Below are 19,171 nucleotides of genomic sequence, written 5' to 3'. Positions count from 1 at the left end.
CCGTGTACCTCCCCAAACCAAATGGGGCACCGGTGGGGGTCCCTTGGCCTGGCCTGTACCCTCTCATAATGTGGAACCCTTGGGAGATGTCAGAGAGACAGTTTCAGCCGATCCCCACAGGCCTGGCCTCTGCCCTCTCTTAATCTGGGAATTCTTGGGGGATGTCAGACAGGTGGTTTCGGCCCGATCCCCTCTGGCCATGTCGAGGCAGAACACTGGTGCACGAATTCGTGCATTTAGCCTCTAGTAAAAATATATTAAACAGAGAAAGACAAAGAAAAATATCTTAAGCTTGAAAATATTAGCCCGGCCCCGGTAGACAAGGCTCGAAGACATCACTGGAAATAGTTTTCATTTCAATGACCAGTGTTCTCATTGTGTGATCTCCTGAGGTTCGTCAACCGATACTACCCTCTCCAAAAAAATAAAGAATGTTTGGGATTACTGGTGTTTTCTGCTGATCATCTCTTTCCTTTGAGGAATTATGAGGGATGCAAGGGCTCATTTCCTGAATGCTCGAAACGGCTCTATGTGTGGTTTTAGCATCAAGCTATGTGTGCATTTGGGTTTTTAATTGTGTTTAGCACTAAAGAGCCCTAAACAAAGCCCAGCGATCATAAAATTCATCTAGCATCACACCAGAGAGAGGCAACTGGAGATGGAGCTGGAAGGATCCCCAGAAATCAATTTTAGGGCATCCATTGTCTTATTAAAGAGATCACTGACTGCTGATTAAACTCTCGTCTTGCAGGAAATTGTGTGAAAATTCAAATTGAGACCTGTAATGCTGAGGACTGGGGAGCATGAGGGATGTGTTTCTAAGGTGTGTTTCTCATATTCAAAATATTGCATTTCCGGCCCAGTCAGCGTGGCTCTGTGTTCGACCATCGACCTATCAACCAGGAGGTCATGGTTCATTTCCCAGTAAAGAGGACATGCCCAGGTTTCGGGCTCGATCCCCATTAGGGGGCGTGTGGGAAGCGGCTGATCAGTGATTATCTCTCATCATGAATGTTTCTCTCCCGCTCGATTTTTCTTCCTCTCTGAGTCAATAAAAACATTTTAAAAAATATTAGCAATTGTTGCATTCAGATTAAATGCATTGTTTTAAAACGGTTTATTATTTTTTTTGAATTAACCTACCATGTGGGTAGTCATTGAAAGAATACCTAGCAGCCAAGCTGGTTTGGCTCAGTGGATAGAGCGTTGGCCTTTTTTTTCAAAGATATATTCATTGATTTCAGAGAGGAAGGGAGAGGGAGAGAGTTAGAAACATCCATGATGAGAGAATCATGAATTGGCTGCCTCCTGAACGTCCCTCACTGGGGATCGAGCCCACAACCTGGGCAACTGCCCTTGACTGGGAATTGAAACCGGGACCATTCAGTTTGCAGGCCAAACTCTATCTACTGAGCCAAACGGGCCAGGGCCAATTTGACATTTTCAAAGGGTGGAAACGCCTTGAAGCATCTCAGGATTCATGTCACAGTGGGAATTACAACTCACCTCCCCATTCTTTCCACATTGTTCCTGTAAGTGCTGACTCTGACTAATAATGAAGCTTGTAGGTAAACAGCATGTTTGTATAAGAATCCTAGGAATTAATTTTAGAAGATATGAACTCTGACCTTCCCAGTTCTGGAAGATTTGTTGAACTTCAACCTTAGAACCAGGAGGACAAAAGCTAGGATGACACACCACAGACCGTCACCTGACCACTTGCAAGATGCTTATCAGATTGGACTGTGCCTGGCGGCACAAAGAGAACTTCTCAAGCCCCGCCCCCTGACCTCTTTGCTCTGTTTGGCCTCTCCCTCCTTATAAAAGCCTCTGCCTGCACTGAGATATGCAGATGGGTTTTCGGACAAGTATCCTCCATCTTCTCAGGTTGCCGGGACCTGAATAAACCTCTTTCCTTCCTCACCACAACCTGTCTCACGGGACTGGTTTCTGGGGTGTGAGTCAGGGGAACCTTGTTTTTTCTGGACATATTCCTGGTACATGGACTCCTGGGAATATGTGTGTCATGGTTATGTTCTTTCTTCTGCAGGTGACAGGGGAAGCAGAGACCAGTCACAGAGGAAAGGAGCTACGAATGGTGATTTGCCTTCAGAGCAAGAAGAACAGGTAAGGAAAGATGGATGGGAGGAGGAGGAGGAAGGATTGGGGATGGAATCTGATCTGAGGGAGGAATTTGGGCTTTGTGGACTGAAGTGAGTTTAGCAGCAAAACCATAGAGCTCTTGTCAAGACCTTGGCTGAGGATTGGGGAAGGGAGAGTTCATTCTATAAGTGATGTTATGAGACCTCAGGAATCCTATTTGCTGTTTCAGCTGTCATTTGCTTCTTGTTTGTCTCTTCAGGTAACATTGGTGTCTGTCTGTCCATGAATATTTTGGTCTTGCCTCTCTCACCAGCACTTGAGAACAAGGCCGCAGTTAAGAAGCCCACCAGGAAGCTGACGTTAGCTTTATTCCTCTGCCAGTTGTTAAGGGTAAAGTATATTATTTGCATGATTTGGGTGGTTCTATGGTTGTTGAGTTTCCACTGAGATGATCAGTTAGAAGGTGGTGTTGTCAGGAGAAAAAGAAAAATTGAAACAACTACAAAGTTTATATTACGAAAAAAATAAAAGGAAACGAAAGGAAAGGAAAGAAAAGGAAAGAAAAGAAAAGAAAAGAAAAGAAAAGAAAAGAAAAGAAAAGAAAAGAAAAGGAAATAAAAGAGCCCGCTGGCATGGCTCAGTTTTTAGCTTAAACCTAGGAACCAGGAGATGTGTGTTTGATTCCCAGTCATGGCACTTGCCCGGGTTACAGTCTTGATACCCAGTAGGGGGCATGCAGGAGGCAACCAATCCGTGATTCTCTGTCATCATTGATCTTTCTTTCTCTCCCTCTTTCTTTATTTATGAAAACAGCAAAACTCTATAAAAAAAACGAAAGAATAGTCATGGCACAGTAAAGTAGAGCTTTGAGTCAATGCAATCGTATATAATAAAAGGCTAATATGCAAATCGACCAAACAGCAGAATGACTGGTTGGTATGACACGCACTGCCCACTGGGGGCAGATGCTCATGAGAAGAGCTGTCCACTGGTGGTCATTGCACTTCCAAAGGGGGAGCGCTGTTCATCCAAAAGCCAGGCTCTACGGTGCCGAGCACAGAAGGTCGTGGGAGCCTCCATGGCAGCACTATAGCGGGCCTAAACTATCAGTTGGACATCCCTCCAGGGGTCTGGGCCTGGGAGAGGCTGAAGGGTTGGCAGAGGGACACCTTTGAGTGCATAAATTTTGGGCACTGAGCCTCTAGTAATATTACAATAACTGTGTATGGTGTCAGATGGGTATGAGATTAATTGCATGACTTCTTAGTCCATTATATAATGTCTAATCATTGGGGTGTACCCCTGAAATGAACCTCAGGTTCTATGTCAAATGTTATTTAAAAGATGGTATAAAAATTCCATAGGACCATGTTACCTTCAAAGAGTCATATTTTACCTGAAGTACGTTTTGCACAGTTTGTTTTAGAAGATAGATCTAAAACTAAAAAGAAAGAAAAGTTGAGATTAATAAATTTGCAAAATAAACCAAAGGCAAACACAAAAACGACCATAAAAACTATAAAGATAAAAGGCGAGGTAAAATGCCGTTGGAGAACCCATCTTCTGTTTTTCGATACCAGGACCAATGTAGCGAGAGCCTCTGAGAAGCTGTGGCTGTTGCTCCTTGGACCACGGTGGTGTCATGGCCGAGCTCCCGACGAAGGTTCACCTCACCTCACACCCGATCTGCCTGAGGATCCTTGGGGACTCGGTGTACCAGGATGAGAAGCAGCGCACGTGGTTGCATCTTGCCATGGAGACAGGAGGTGTCCAGCAAGTACGGTTGTGGCAGAAAGACATCCCCAGTGGGGATATCTCACTAACCACCTACGCGCTGGCCTCGAGCACCATGCCTTTTAAGTGGAGGATCCACCCTGGCAACAAGTACCTGGACTGCATGTGCCGGTTCTGGCGCATTGTGCACCACATCAAGGAGGATGGCGTGGAGGAAATGATCCTTGAGCTGATGGAAGACTCAAAGTACACGTGATGGGGTCCCTGGCTCTTGTTAACCTGAGCCCCAGTCCTGCTGGCCTGGTGGTGGGACATGTATAGTTGTGTTAACCATTTTAATAAGCTCTGTGATTCTATCTGTCACCCCCTGGGTGCGAGGGCACATTCATGGCTCTCTCTCTCTCTCTCTCTCTCTCTCTCTCTCTCTCTCTCTCTCTCACATTTCTTCTTCTTCTTCTTCTTCTTCTTCTTCTTCTTCTTCTTCTTCTTCTTCTATTTCTCTCTTTCTAATCCTCCCTCTTCTCTCTTCCTCTCTCTCACATCAATAAAAGCATTTGGAGGCAAGCTGGTGTTTCTCAGTGGTTGAGGGAAGACGTATGAACCTTGAGGTGAGGGTACGATTTCTGGTCAGGGCACAGACAAGAATTAACCAATGAGCCCTACCTTGCTTGGCTCAGTGAATAGAGGGTTGGACTGTGGACGCTGTAAGGTTCCAGGTTCGATTCAGCTCAAGGGCACATGCTCTGGTTGTGGGATCCATCCCCAGTAGGGGGCATGCAGGAGGCACCCGGTGTATGATTCTCTCTCATCATTGATGTTTCTCGCTCCCTTCCTGCATGAAATCAATCTTATATAATAAAAGCCTGATATGCTAAGTATCCAGTCGACCGGTCATCTGTTCAACCACTCAAAGCATAATATGCAAATGATATACTAAGGCTGCTCAATTGCTCGCTATGACATGCATTGACCACCAGGGACAAGACATTCAGACTGGTAGGTCAGCTTGCTGCTAGGGTCTGGCTCATCTGGACTGAGTGAGACATGCTGGACACACCCTGGAGCCTTCCCTTGGTCTCTCGCCAGCTGGTCTACCTCCAGTGTCAATCCCCAGACCTAATGGGGCACCGGTTTGGTGCCTTGGCCTGGCCTGTGCCCTCTCGTAACCTGGGACCTCTCGGGGGATGTCAGAGAGACAGTTTCGGGTAATCCCCGCAGGCCAGGTCAAGGCACCACACTGGTGCACAAAATCCCCCAAACATTTGTTCTTTTTTTGGAGAGGGTAGTGTCAGTGGACAATCCTCAGGAGAGCAAACAATGAGCACGCTGGTCATTGAAATGAAAACTATTTCTAGTGATGTCTTCGAGCCTTGTCTACCGGGGCGGGGCCAATATGTTTAGGCTTAAGGTCCCAGGTTCGATTTAATATATTTTTAATTGAGATGTTTAATATATTTTTACTAGAGGCCCAGAATTCAGGTTCCTTTGCCAGTAGGGTGTGAGGGGGAGGCGGCCGTTCCCTGATTCTCTTTATTGCAACCATGGATGCCCTGAAATTGATTTCTGGGGCTCCCTTCGATTCCCATCCAACCTCCTCTTGCTGGTTCGATGGTAGATAAATTTTATGATCGCTGGGCTTTGTTTGGGGCTGTTTAGTGCTAAACACAATTAAAAACCCAAATGCACACAGAGGTAGACACTAAAGCCGTGATTCTCTCTCATCATGGATGTTTCTCTCCCTCTCGATTTCCCTTCCTTTCTGAGTCAATAAAATCATTTAAAAAAATATTGTAATTGTTGCATCAGATGGCATGCACATTGTTTTAAAATAGCTTATTTTTATTTATTTTTTTTTGTTTAACATACCAGGTGTGTAGTCATTTAAAGACGACCTAGCGCCCGAGCTCGTTTTGCTCATTGGATAGAGTGTAGGCCTGCGGACTGAAGGGTCCCGGTTTTGATCCCAGTCAAGGGCACATGCCCGTGTTGTGGGCTCTATCCCCAGTGGTGGGCATGCAGGAGTCAGCAGGTACATGATCTCTCTCATCATCACTGATGTTTTTATCTCTCTCTCCCTTCCTCTCTAAAATCAATAAAAAAAATAAATATTTTTTTTATAAAAGAGCCAATACCACAGGATCTGTCATGTGTCGCACTGCAGACTCACTGTCTCGTGACCCTTTGGGCTCGATTCCTTCGACGGCAGTATGAGGGTGACATTTGTATAATGATTTTTTTCACCCCTTTTTTCTTTTTTCTTCTTATTTTGCTTCTCCTAAATGCCAACAAGCAGATGCAGGACATTTCCTTAGGACCCCATTCACCTTTCCTTCCTAATTGGGGAAGAGTTTGCCTCAATCCAGGTCATTGAGCAGGGAGTTGTCTTTTATTTTTATTTTTTTTTAGAGAGGAACGGAGAGGGACAGAGTTAGTAACATCCATGATGAGAGAATCATGGATCGGCTACCTCCTGCACGTCCCTCACTGGGGATCAAGCCCACAACCTGGGCATGTGCCCTTGACCCAGAATCGAACCTTGGAACCTTCATTTCACAGGTCAACACTCTATCCACTGGGACAAACTGGTTAGGGCCATTTTGACCTTTTTAAAGGGTGGAAACGCCTTGAAGCATCTCAGCATTCATGTCACAGTGGGAATTGCAACTCACTTACCATTCTTTCCACATTGTTCCTGTAAATTCAGACTCTGATTAATAATGACGATTTTAGGTAAACAACCTGTTTGTATAAGAATCCTAGGAACAAATTTTACAAGGTATGAACTCTGACCTTCCCAGGTCTGGCAGATTTGATGACCTTCAACCTTAGAACCAGGAGGACAAAGTCAAGGATGACGCACTCTGGACCGTCACCTGACCACTTGCAAGATCCTTATCAGGTTGGATTGTGCCTGTGGTCACGTAGAGAACTTCTCAAGCCCCGCCCGCTGACATCTTTTCTCTGTGTGGCCTCTCCCTCCTTATAAAAACCTCTGACTGCACTGAGATGTGCAGATGGGTTTTGGGACAAGCTTCACCCATCTTCTCAGGTTGCTGGCACCTGAATATAACTCTTTCCTTCCTCACCACCACCTGTCTCCAGGGCTGGTTTCTGAGGTGTGAGTCAGGGGATCTTTCTTTTCGGGACACATTCCTGATACATGGACTCTCTGGAATAGGTGTATCATGGCCATTTTCTTTCTTCTGAAGGTGTCTGGGGGAAGCAGAGATCGGACACAGAGGAAAGGAGCGAAGAACGGTGCTTTGACTTCACAGCAAGAAGAACAGGTACGGAAAAGGTAGATGGGAGGAGGAGGAGGTGGAAGGATTGGGGATGGAGTCTGATCTGAGGGAGGAATTTGGACTTTGTGGACTGAAGTGAGTTTAGCAGCAAAACCATAGAGCTCTTGCCAAGAGAATGGTTGAGGTTTAGGGAAGGGAGAGATCATTCTATAAGTTATGTTATGTGACCTCAGGAATCCTACTTCCTGTTTCACCTGTCACTTTGCTTCCTGTTTGCCCTATCATCTATCCCAGGTACCTGTCTGTCCCTGAATATTTTGGTCTTGCCTCTCTCACCAGCACTTGGAAGCAAGACGGCTTTTAAGAAGTCCACCAGGATGCAGACATTCCCTTTGTTCCTCTGCCAGCTGTTAAAGATAAAGCATATTATTTGCCTGGGGTGGGTTATTCTATGGTGTGTGATTTCCATTGAGAAGATCAGAAAGAAGGTGGTGGTAGTGTAATGACAAAAATTTGAACCAACTACAAAGTTTTTATTAAGAAAAAAGAAAGAAAAAAGAGCCCGAATGGCATGGCTCAGTTTTTTAGCTTAAACCCAGGAACCAGGAGATGTGGTTTCGATCCCCAGTCATGGCACAACCTGGGTTACAGTCTTGATTCCCAGTAGGGGGCATGCAGGAGGCAACCAATCAGTGATTTTCTTTCATCATTGATCTTTCTTTCTTTCCCTCTCCCTTCCTCTCAGAAATCAGTAAAACTATATGAAAAATAACGAAAGAATAGTAGTGGCACCATAAAGTAGAGCATTGAGTCATTCCTATATAATAAAAGGCTAATATGCAAATCAACCAAAAGCACAACTACTGGTAGCTATGGCACGCACTGAACAGCTGGGCAGATTCTCCTGGAAGGAGCTGTCCACCAGTGGTCAGTGCACACCCACAGGGGGAGCGCCGCTCAGCCAAAAGCCAGGCTCACAGCTGGCGAGCACAGGGTGGTGGTGGGAGCCTCGATGGCAGCACAAAAGCGGGCCTAAGCTGTCAGTTGGACATCCCTCAATGGGTCCCAGATGGGGAGAAGCTGCATCATTGGCTTCGGGACCCCCATGAGTGCATAAATTTCGTGCACTGACCTTCTAGTAATATTATAATAACTGTGTAATGTGTCAGCTGGGTATGAGATTAATTGCATGACTTCTTAGTCCATAATATAATGTCTAATAATTGAGGTGGACCCCTGAAATGAACCTCAGGTTGTATAACAACAGTCATTTAAAAAATGTTTTTAAAATTCCATAGGACCATGTTACCTTCATAGAGTCATATTTTACCTTAAGTACTTTTTGTACAGTATTCCTTGAGAAGAAACCTTAAAACTGAAAAGAAAGAACAGTTGAGATTTATAAGTTTGCAAAATAAACCAAAGGCAACCACAAACACAACCATATAAACAATAAAGATAAAAGCTGAGGTAAAATACGTTTGGAGAGCCCATAACCTGTCTTTCGATGCCAGGACCGAAGAAGCAAGAGGCTCTGAGAAGCTCCAGGTGTTGCTCCTTGGACCACGGAGGGGTCATGGCCGAGCTCCCATCGAAGGTGCACCTCACCTCGCACCCCATCTGCTTGAGGATCCGTGGGCCCTCCGTGTATGAGGACGAGAAGCAGCGCACATGGCTGAACCTCGTCATGGACACAGGTGGTGTCCTGCAAGTACTGTTGTGCCAGGAAGACATCCCCAGTGGTCATATTGCAGTCACCAAAAGCCTGCTCACCTTGAGCATCATGCCTTTGATGTGGACGCTCCAGCCTGGAGGCCAGTACGTGGACCACATGTTCCGGATCTGGCGCATCGTTCACCACATCAAGGAAAATGGCGTGGAGAAAATGATCCTTGAGCTGGTGGAAGACTCCTGGACATGTGATGGGGTCCCTGGCTCTTGTCAACCTTAGCCCAAGTCCCGCTGACCTGCCGATGGGACGTGTATAGTTCTGTTCACCATTTACTAAGCTCTGTTGTTCTATCTGCCACCATCTGTGTGCAAGGACACATTGATCTCTCTCTCTCTCTCTCTCTCTCTCTCTCTCTCTCTCTCTCTCTTCTTGTTCTTCTTATTGTTGTTCTTGTTCTTGTTCTTATTCTAGTTCTTTTTTTCTTCTACTTCTCCTTTTTTTCTTCTTTTTCTTCTTCTTCTTCTTCTTCTTCTTCTTCTTCTTCTTCTTCTTCTTCTTCTTCTTCTTCTTTTTCTTCTTCTCCTTCTTCACCTCCTCCTCTTTTCTCTCTCTCTTTCTCTTTGTCTCCCTGTGTCTTTCTATCTCTCTCCCTCTCTCTCAAATCAATAAAAGCATTTTGAGCCAAGCTGTTATTTCTCAGTTGTTGAGGAACAACCCATGAACCTGGCGGTCGTGATTCAATTCCTGGTCAGGGCACAGACATGAATTTACCAATGAGCCTTAGCTTGTTTGGCTCATGGATAGAGGGTTGGACTGTGGACTCTGGAATGTCCCAGGTTCAATTCAGGTCAAGGGCACACGCTCTGGTTGTGGTCTCGATCCCCAGTAGGGGGCGTTCAGGAGGCACCCGATGTATGATTCCTCTCATCACAGATGTTTCTCTCTCCTTTCCTGCATGAAAACAATCCTATATAATAAAAGCCTCATATGTTAAGTGTCCAGTCGACTGGTCATCTGTTCCACCAATCAAAGCATAATATGCAAACGATATCCTAAGGTTGCTCAACTGCTCGCTATGACATGCATTGACCACCAGGGACAAGACATTCAGACTGTTAGGTAGCTTGCTTCTGGGGTCTGGCTGATCGGGATTGAGTGAGACATACTGGGCACACCCTGGAGCCCTCTCATTGTCCCTCCCCAACTGGCCAACTACCTGTGCCCCTCCCCAGACCTAATGGGGCACCGCTGAGGTGCTTTGGACTGGCCTGTGACATCTCATTATCTGGGACCCCTCGGGTGATGTCAAAGAGCCAGTTCTGGCTGATCCCCGAAGGCCAGGCCAGGGCACCACACTGGTGCACGAATTCCCCCAAACATTCGTGATTTTTTTTTTTTTTTTTTTTTTTTTTGGAGAGGGTAGAATCGGTTGATGAACCTCAGGAGATCAACAATGAGAACGCTGGTTATTGAAATGAAAACTATTTCCAGTGATGTCTTCGAGCCCTGTCTACCGGGGCTGGGCTAATATTTTCAGGTTTAAGGTCTTTTTCTTTTTCATTCTCTTTTTAATATATTTTTTCTAGAGGTCCATGTTTCGGGCTCGATCGCCAGTAGGGGGCTTGTGGGAGGAGGCCAATCCGTGATTCTCTTTAATGCAACCATGGATGTCCTGAAATTGATTTCTGGGGCTCCCTCCAGCTGCCCCTCCAGCCTCCTCTGGCTGCTGCCATGGTGATCAATTTAATAACCGCTGGGCTTTGTTTGGGGCTATTTAGTGCTAAACACAATTAAAAACGGAAATGCTCACAGAGCTAGACGCTAAAGCCACGATTATCTCTCATCACGGATGTTTCTCTATCTCTCGATTTCCCTTCCTCCCTGAGTCATTTAAAAAAAATATTAGCTATTTCTAGGGGACTGTCAAGGGCGGGGGGGAAAATGGACACATATGTAATACCCTTTGTAGTACTTTAAGCAATAAAAAAAATATTAGCAATTGTTGCATTCAGATCGCATGGACATTGTTTTAAAATAGTTTATTATATTTTTGGTTTCACATACCAGGTGGGTAGTCATTTAAAGACTACCTATCGTCCCTGCTGGTATTGCTCAGTGGATAGAGGGTCCGCCTGCGGACTGACGGTTCCTGGGTTTGATCCCAGTCAAGGGCACATGCCTGGGTTGCAGGTTCTATCCCCAATGGGGGGTGGGGGGCGTGCAGGAGGCAGCCGGTCCATGATTCTCTCTTATCATCACTGATGTTTCTATCTCTCTCTCCCTTCCACTCTAAAATCAATAAAATATATATATATATATATATATATATATATATATATATATATTTAGAAAAGAGCCTACGCCTCAAAATCTGTCATGTGTCGCACTGCAGACACTCTGTCTCATGACCCCTTATGGCCCGATTCTTTTGAGGGAAGTATGACGGTGGCATTTGAACTCTGTTTTTTTCTCCCATTTTTTATTTTATTTTTTTATTTTGCTTCTCCTTAATGCCAACAGGCAAATGTCTGACATTTCCATAGGACTCCATTCATCTTTCCTTCCTAATTGGGGAAGAGTTTTTCTCAGTTCAGGCCATTGAGCTGGGAGTTGTTTTAAATTATATCTTTTTCAGAGAGGAATGGAGAGAGAGAAACATCCATGATGAGAGAATCATGGATCAGCTGACTCCTGCACGTCCATCACTGGGGACCAAGCCCACATCCTGGGCATGTTCCCTTGACTGGGAATCGAACCCAGGATACTTAAGTTCGCAGGCAGACACTCTATCCACTGAGCCAAACTGTCCAGGGCCAATTTGACTTTTTCAAAGGGTGCAAATGCCTTGAAGAAGAACGAAGCTACTCAGCATTCATGTCACAGTGGGAATAACAACTCACCTCACAATTCTTTCCAAATTGCTCCTGTAACTGCAGACTCTGACTAATCATGAAGCTTGTAGATAAACAGCATGTTTGTATAAGAATCCTAGGAACTAATTTTAGAAGATATGAACTCTGACCTTCCCAGTTCTGGGAGATTTGATGACCTTCAACCTTAGAACCAGGAGGACAAAGTCTCAGATGACACACACTGGAACATCCCCTGACCACTTGCAAGATCCTTATCAGATTGGACTGTGCCTGTTGGCACGTAGAGAACTTCTCAAGCCCCGCCCCATGACCTCTTTGCTCTTTTGGGCCTCTCCCTCCTTATAAAAGCCTCTGCCTGCACTGAGATGTGCAGATGGGTTTGGGGATGAGCTTCCCCCATCTCCTCAGGTTGCCGGCACCGGAATAAACCTCTTTCCTTCCTCACCACTGCTTGTCTCTCGGGACTGGTTTCTGGGGTGTGAGTCAGGGGAACCTTGTTTTTTCTGGACACATTCCTGGTACATGGACTCTCTGGAACAGGTGTATCATGGCCATTTTCTTCCTTCTGCAGGTGACAGGAAGAAGCAGAGACCTGCCACAGAGGAAAGGAGCGAAGAACGGTGCTTTGCCTTGAGAGCAAGAAGATCAGGCAAGAAAAAGATGGAAGGGAGGAGGAGGAAGAGGAGGAGGAAGGATTGGGGATGGAGTCTGATCTGACGTAGGAATTTGGACTTTGTGGACTGAAGTGAGTTTTGCAGCAAAACCAAACAGCTCTTGCCAAGAGCATGGCTGAGGTGTGGGGAAGGGAGAGATCATTGTATAAGTGATGTCATGAGACCTCAGGAATCCTACTTACTGTATCACCTGTCTCTTTGCTTCCTGTTTGCTCGATCAGCTATCCCAAGTGTCTGTCTGTCCCTGAATATTTTGTTCTTGCCTCTCTCACCAGCACTGAAGAAGCAAGACCACTGTTAAGAAGCCCACCTGGACGCAGATGTTAGCTTTGTAAAATTGCCAGCTGTTAAAGGTAAAGCATATTATTTGCACATAATTTGCATGGGTTGTGTTGTTCTATGGTTTGTGAGTTCCCTCTGAGATGATCAGAAGGAAGGTGGTGTTATCAGGAAAAAAAGAAAAATTGAACCAACTACAAAGTTTTAATTAAGAAAAAAAGTAAAGAAAAGAAGAGAAAATTCAAGAAAAGAAGAGAAAAGAAACGAAAAGAAAAGAAATGAATATAAAAGAGCCTCACCGGCATGGCTTATTTTTATAGCTTAAACCTAGGAACCAGGTGATGTCGATTCGATTCCCAGTCATGGCACATGCCCGGGTTACAGTCTTGATCCCCAGTAGGGGGCATGCAGGAGGCAACCAATCCGTGATTCTCTGTCATCATTGATCTTTTTTTCTCTTTCTCTCCCTCTCCCTTTCTCTCTGAAATCAGAAAAACTATACGAAAAAAATGAAAGAATAGTTATGGCACAGTAAAGTAGAGAATTGAGTCAATCGTATATAATGAAAGGCTAGTATGCAAATTGACAAAACAGCAAAGCGACTGGCCGCTATGACATGCACTGACCATCGGCTGGAGATGCTCATGTCAGGAGCTATCCACCGGAGGACAGCGCACTCCCACAGTGGGAAGACCGCTCATCCAAAAGCCTGGCACACACCTGCCGAGCACAAGGGTTGGTGGGAGACTCCATGGCAGCAATAAATCAGGACTAAGCCATCAGTTGGACATCCCTCAAGGGCTATCTGACTGGGAGAAGCTGCAGGATTGGCTGAGGGACCCCCTTGAGTGCATAAATTTTGTGCACTGAGCCTCTGGTAATATTATACCTATGTATGGTTTCAGATGGGTATGAGATTAATTCCATGATTTCTTAGTCCATTCTATAATGTGTAATCATTGCGGTGTACTACTGAAATGAACCTAAGGTTCTATGTTAACTGTCATTTAAAAAATGTTTTTAAAATTCCATAGTACCATGTTACCTTCATAGAGTCATATTTTACCTTAAGTATTTTTGTACAGTTTTTTTTGAGAAGAGGGCTCTAAAACTGCAAAGAAAGAAAATTTGAGATTTATAAATTTGAAAAATAAACCAAAGACAACCACAAACCCAACCGTAAAAACCATAAAAATAAAAGCCGAGGTAAAATACGTTTGGAGACCCCATCCCCTGACTTTCGATGCCAGGACTGAAGAAGCTAGACGGTCTGTGAAGCTGTGGCTATTGCTCCTTGGACCACGGAGGGGTCATGGCCGAGCTCCCGTCGAAGGTGCACCTCACCTCGCACCCCATGTACCTGAGTAACCTTGGGCCCTTGATGTATGAGGACGAGAATCAGCGCACGTGGCTGCATTTTGTCATGGCCACAGGAGGTGTTCTACAAGTATGGTTGTGCCAGATGAACATCCCCAGTGGTCAGAACGCATTCACCACCAGCCCGCTGACCTCGATCATCATGCCTTCGATGTGGACGCTCCACCTTGATAGCCAGTACCTGGACTCCATGGGCCGGTTTTGGTGCATCGTGAACCACGTCAAGGAGGATGACATGGAGGAAATGATCCTTGAACTGATGGACGACTAGTAGCACTTGTGACGGGGTCCCTGGCTCTTTTCAACCTGAGCCCCAGTCCTGCTGGCCTGCCGGTGGGACATGTATAGTTCTATTAACCATTTTACTAAGCTCTGTTGATCTATCCACCACCCCCTTGGGGTGAGGGCACATTGATCTCTCTCTCTCTCTCTCTCATTCTCTCTCTCTCTTTGTTGTTGTTGTTGTTGTTGTTGTTGTTCTTCTTCTTCTTCTTCTTCTTCTTCTTCTTCTTCTTCTTCTTCTTCTTCTCCTCTTCCTCTTTCTCCTCCTCCTCCTCCTCCTTTCTTTCTCTCTCTCTCTGTCTCTTTGTCTCGCTGTCTCTCTCTGTTTCTCTCCCTTTCTCTCAAATCAATAAAAGCATTTTGAGCCAAGCTGGTGTTTCTCAGTGGTTGAGGGACTACTTATGAATGTGGAGGTTACGGTTCAATTCCTGGTCAGGGCTAAGACAAGAATTTACCAATGAGCCCTAGCTTGTGTGGCTCAGTGGATAGAGTGTTGGACTGTGGACTCTGGAAGGTGCCAGGTTCGATTCTGGTCAAGGGAACACGCTCTGGTTGTGGGCTCGATCCCCAGTAGGGGCTGTGCGGGAGGCATCCGATGTATGATTCTCCCTCATCATTGATGTTTCTCAGTCCGTTCATTTATGAAATCAGTCCTATATCATAAAAGCCTAATATGCTAAGTGTCAAGTCGACCGGTCATCTGTTCAACCAAGCAAAGCATAATATGCAAATGAAATACTAAGTTTGCTCAACTGATCACTATGACATGCATTGACCACCATGGACAAGAAATTCAGATTGGTAGGGCAGATTGCTGCTGATGTCTGGCTGATCTGGACTGAGTGAGACGGGCTGGACATGCCCTGGCATCTTCCAATGGTCGTTCCCCACCTGGCCTACCTCCCATTTCCCTCCCCAGGTCTAATGGTGCAACGGTGGGGTCCCTTGGCCTAGCCTGTGGCCTCTCATGATCAGAGACCCCTCGAGGGATGTCAGAGAGCCAGTTTTGGCCGATCCCCACAAGACAGGCCAAGGCAAAACACTGGTGCACGATTCCTGCTCTGGGTCGCTATTAAAAATATATTAAATAGAGAAACAAAAAGAAAAAGACCTTAAGCATGAAAATATTACCCGAGCCCCGATAGACAAGGCTCGAAGACATCGATGGAAATAGTTTTCATTTTAATGACCAGAGTTCTCATTGTTTGATCTCCTGAAGTTCATCAACCTATACTACCCTCTCCAAAAAAAGAACGAATGTTTGGGGGATTATGGGTATTTTATGCTGATCATCTCTTTCCTTTGAGGAATTACAAGGGGTGCAAGGGCTCCTCTCCTGAAGGCTCGAGCCGGCTGTGTGTGGCTTTAGAGTCTAGCTCTGTGTGCATTTGGGTTTTTCATTGTGTTTAGCAATGAACAGCCCCAAACAAAGACCAGCAATCATAAAATTCACCTTCCATTTCACCGGAGAGAGGCGTCAGGAGAGGGAACTGGAGTGAGCCCCAGAAGTCTATTTTAGGTCATCTATGGTTGCATTAAAGAGATCACTGACTGCTGATTAAATTCTCCTATTGCAGGCCAAAACCGGTTTGGCTCAGTGGATAGAGCGTTGGCCTGCAGATTGAATGGTCCCAGGTTCAATTCCAGTCAAGGGCATGTACCTTGGGTGTGGGCTCATCCCCAGTAGGGAGTGTGCTGGAGGCAGCTGATCAATGTTTCTCTCTCATCGATGTTTCGAACTCTCTTTTCCTCTCCCTTCCTCTCTTCAAAAAATCAACAAAATATATTTTTTAAAAAAATCAATTCTCCTCTTGCAAGAAAGTGTTTGCAAATGCAAATTGAGACCTTTAAAGCTGAGGACTGTGGAGCGTGAGGCATGTGTTTCTAAGGTGTGTTTCTCATATTCAAAATATTGCACGTCGCGACCAGCTGGCGTGTTACAGTGGCTGAGTGTCGAGGTATCAACCAGGAGGTCATGGTTCGATTCCTGGTCAAGGGCACATGCCCGGTATTCGGGCTCGATCCCCTTAGTGGGTGTGTGCGAGGAGGCTGATCCATGATTCTCTCTCATCATGGATGTTTCTCTCCCGCTCGCTATTCCTTCCTCTCTGAGTAAATAAAACATTTAAATATTTTAAGCAAGGGTTGCTTTCAGATTAAATGCACATTATTTTAAAATAGTTGATTATTTTTTTGGTTTAACATACCAGGTGGTTAGTCATTTGAAGACGAAGTAGCGCCGATGCTGGTTTGGCTCAGTGGATAGAGCATCGGCCTGCGAACTGAAGAGTCCCCAGTTTGATTCCCAGGCAAGGGCACATGCCCGGGTTGCGGGATAGATCCCCAGTGGGGGGCGTGAGGAGGCAGCAGGTCCATGATTCTCTGTTATCATCACTGATGTTTCTTCTCTCTCTCCCTTCCTCTCTAAAATCAATAAAAAATTATATTTTTTATAAAAGAGCCCACGCCTCGAGATCTGTCATGTGTCGCACTGCAGGCACTTTGTCTCGTGAACCTTCTGTGCTCTATTCCTTCGAGGCCAGTATGAGGGTGTCATTTGAATTAAATATTATTTTCTGCCCTTTTTTTCTTTTTTCTTCTTATTTTGCTTCTTCTAAATGCCAACGGGCAGATGCCGGACATTTCCTTAGGACCCCATTCATCATTTCTTCCTAACTGGGGAAGAGTTTGCCTCAAACCAGGTCATTGAGCTGGGAGTTGTTTTTAATTTTTTTTTAGAGAGAGGAATGGAGAGGGAGAGAGTTAGAAACTTCCATGTTGAGAGAATCATGGATCGGCTGCCTCCTACACGTCCCTCACTGGGGATCAAGCCCGCAACCTGGGCATGTGCCCTTGACCAGGAATCAAACCCGGGATCCTTTACTTCGCAGGACAAAACTCAATCCACTGAGCCTAACCGGCCAGGGCCAATTTGACTTTTTCAAAGCGTACAAATGCCTTGAAGAAGAACGAAGCATCTCAACATTCATGTCACAGTGGGAACTACAACTCATCTCACCATTCTTTCCAAATTGTTCTGGTAAATGCTGACTCTGACTAATAATGAAGCTTGTAGGTAAACAACATATTTGTATAAGAATCCTAGGAACTAAATTTAGAAGATATGAACTCTGACCTTCCCAGTTCTGGAAGATTTGCTGACCTTCAACGTTAGAACCAGAAGGACAAAGTGTAGGATGACGCACACTGGACTGACACATGACCACTTGCAAGATCCTTATCAGATTGGACTGTGCCTGTTGACACGTAGAGAACTTCTCAAGCCCCGCCCCCTGACCTCTTTGCTCTGTTTGGCCTCTCTGTCCTTATAAAAGCCTCTGACTGCACTGAGATTTGCAGATGGATTTTGGGACGAGCTTCCCCAATTTTCTGAGGTCTCCGGCACCTGAATAAACCTCTTTCCTTCCTCACAACCTCCTGTCTCAAGGTACTGGTTTCTGGGGTGTGAGTCAGGGGAACCTTGTTTTTTCTGGACACATTCCTGGTACATGGACTTCTAGGAATATGTGTATCATGGTCATTTTCTTTCTTCTGCAGGTGACAGGTGGAAGCAGAGACTGGTCACAGAGGAAAGGAGCGAAGAACGGTGTTTTGCCTTCAGAGCAAGAAGAACAGGTGACAAAAAGATGGATGGGAGAGAGAGGAGGAAGGATTGGGGATGGAGTCTGATCTGAGGGAGGAATTTGGACTTTGTGGACTGAAGTGAGGTTAGCAACAAAACCATACAGTGCTTGCCAAGAGCATGGCTGAGGTTTGGGGAAGGGAGCGATCATTCTATAAGTGATGTTATGAGACCTCAGGAATCCTACTTGCTGTTTCAACTGTCTCACTGCTTTGTGTTTGCTTGATCATCTATCACAGGTGTCTGTCTTTCCCTGAATACGTTGGTCTTGCCTCTATCACTTGCCTCTAGCACTTGAGAAGCAAGACCGCTGTTAAGAAGCCCAACTGGACGCAGACATTAGCTTTGTTCCTCTGCCAGTTGTTAAGGGTAAAGCATATTGTTTCTCTATTATTTGCATGGCGTGGCTTGTTCTATGGTATTGAGTTCCCTCTTAGATGATCAGAAAGAAGGTGGTGGTGTCAGGACAAAAAGAAGAGTTGAACCAACTACAAAGTTTTAATTAAGAATAAATGAAAAAGAAAGGAAAGGAAAGAGCCCGGCTGGCATGGCTCAGTTTTTTAGCTTAAACCAAGGACCTGGAGATGTCAATTTGATTCCAAGTCATGGCACATGCCCAGGTTACGGTCTTGATACCCAGTAGGGGGCATGCAGGAGGCAACCAAGCCGTGATTCTCTGTCATCATTGATCTTTCTTTCTCTCCCTCTCCTTTGTCTCTGAAATCAGTAAAACTATATGTAAAAAATGAAAGAATAGTCATGCCACAGTAAAGTAGAGTATTGAGTCTATGCAATCATATATAATAAAAGGCTAATATGCAAATCGACCAAACAGCAGAATGACTGGTTGCTATGACACGCACTGACCACTGGGGGCAGATGCTCATGACAAGAGCTGTCCACAGGTGGTCAGTGCACTCCCACAGGGGAAGTGCCATTCATTCAAAAGTCAGGCTCACAGGTGCCAAGCACAGAAGGTATGGGAGCCTCCATGGCAGCACTATAGCGGGTCTAAACTGTCAGCTGGACATCCCTCAAGGGGTCTTGGACTGGGAGAGGCTAAAGGGTTGTCTGAGCGACCCTCATGATTGCATAAATTTTGTGCAGTGAGACTCTAGTACTATTATAATAACTGTGTATGGTGTCAGGTGGGTATGGGATTAATTCCATGATTTCTTAGTCCATTATATAATGTCTGATCATTGGGGTGTACCCCTGAAATGACCCTAAGGTTCTATGTCAACTGTCATTTAAAAGATAGTATAAAAATTCTAAGGGCCATGTAACCTTCA

The 19,171-nt window shown here is 45.3% G+C and overlaps 1 protein-coding gene across 1 annotated transcript; it reads left to right on the top strand.

Moving 5' to 3' along the window:
- Positions 1-3,745: 3,745 nt before the first annotated feature.
- Positions 3,746-4,093, top strand: LOC308511041 (protein p13 MTCP-1-like; the record flags this gene model as incomplete). Its single annotated transcript, XM_081081051.1, has 1 exon — positions 3,746-4,093. The coding sequence occupies one exon, from the start codon at positions 3,746-3,748 to the stop codon at positions 4,091-4,093; it is 348 nt and encodes a 115-aa protein (XP_080937177.1).
- Positions 4,094-19,171: the final 15,078 nt, after the last annotated feature.

This window comes from Myotis nattereri (genome assembly GCF_964212035.1).
Source record: "Myotis nattereri genome assembly, chromosome: X".
Taxonomy (NCBI): domain Eukaryota; kingdom Metazoa; phylum Chordata; class Mammalia; order Chiroptera; family Vespertilionidae; genus Myotis; species Myotis nattereri.
The sequence above is the reverse complement of the archived record's forward strand: the minus strand, read 5'-3'. Positions and strand labels throughout refer to the sequence as shown.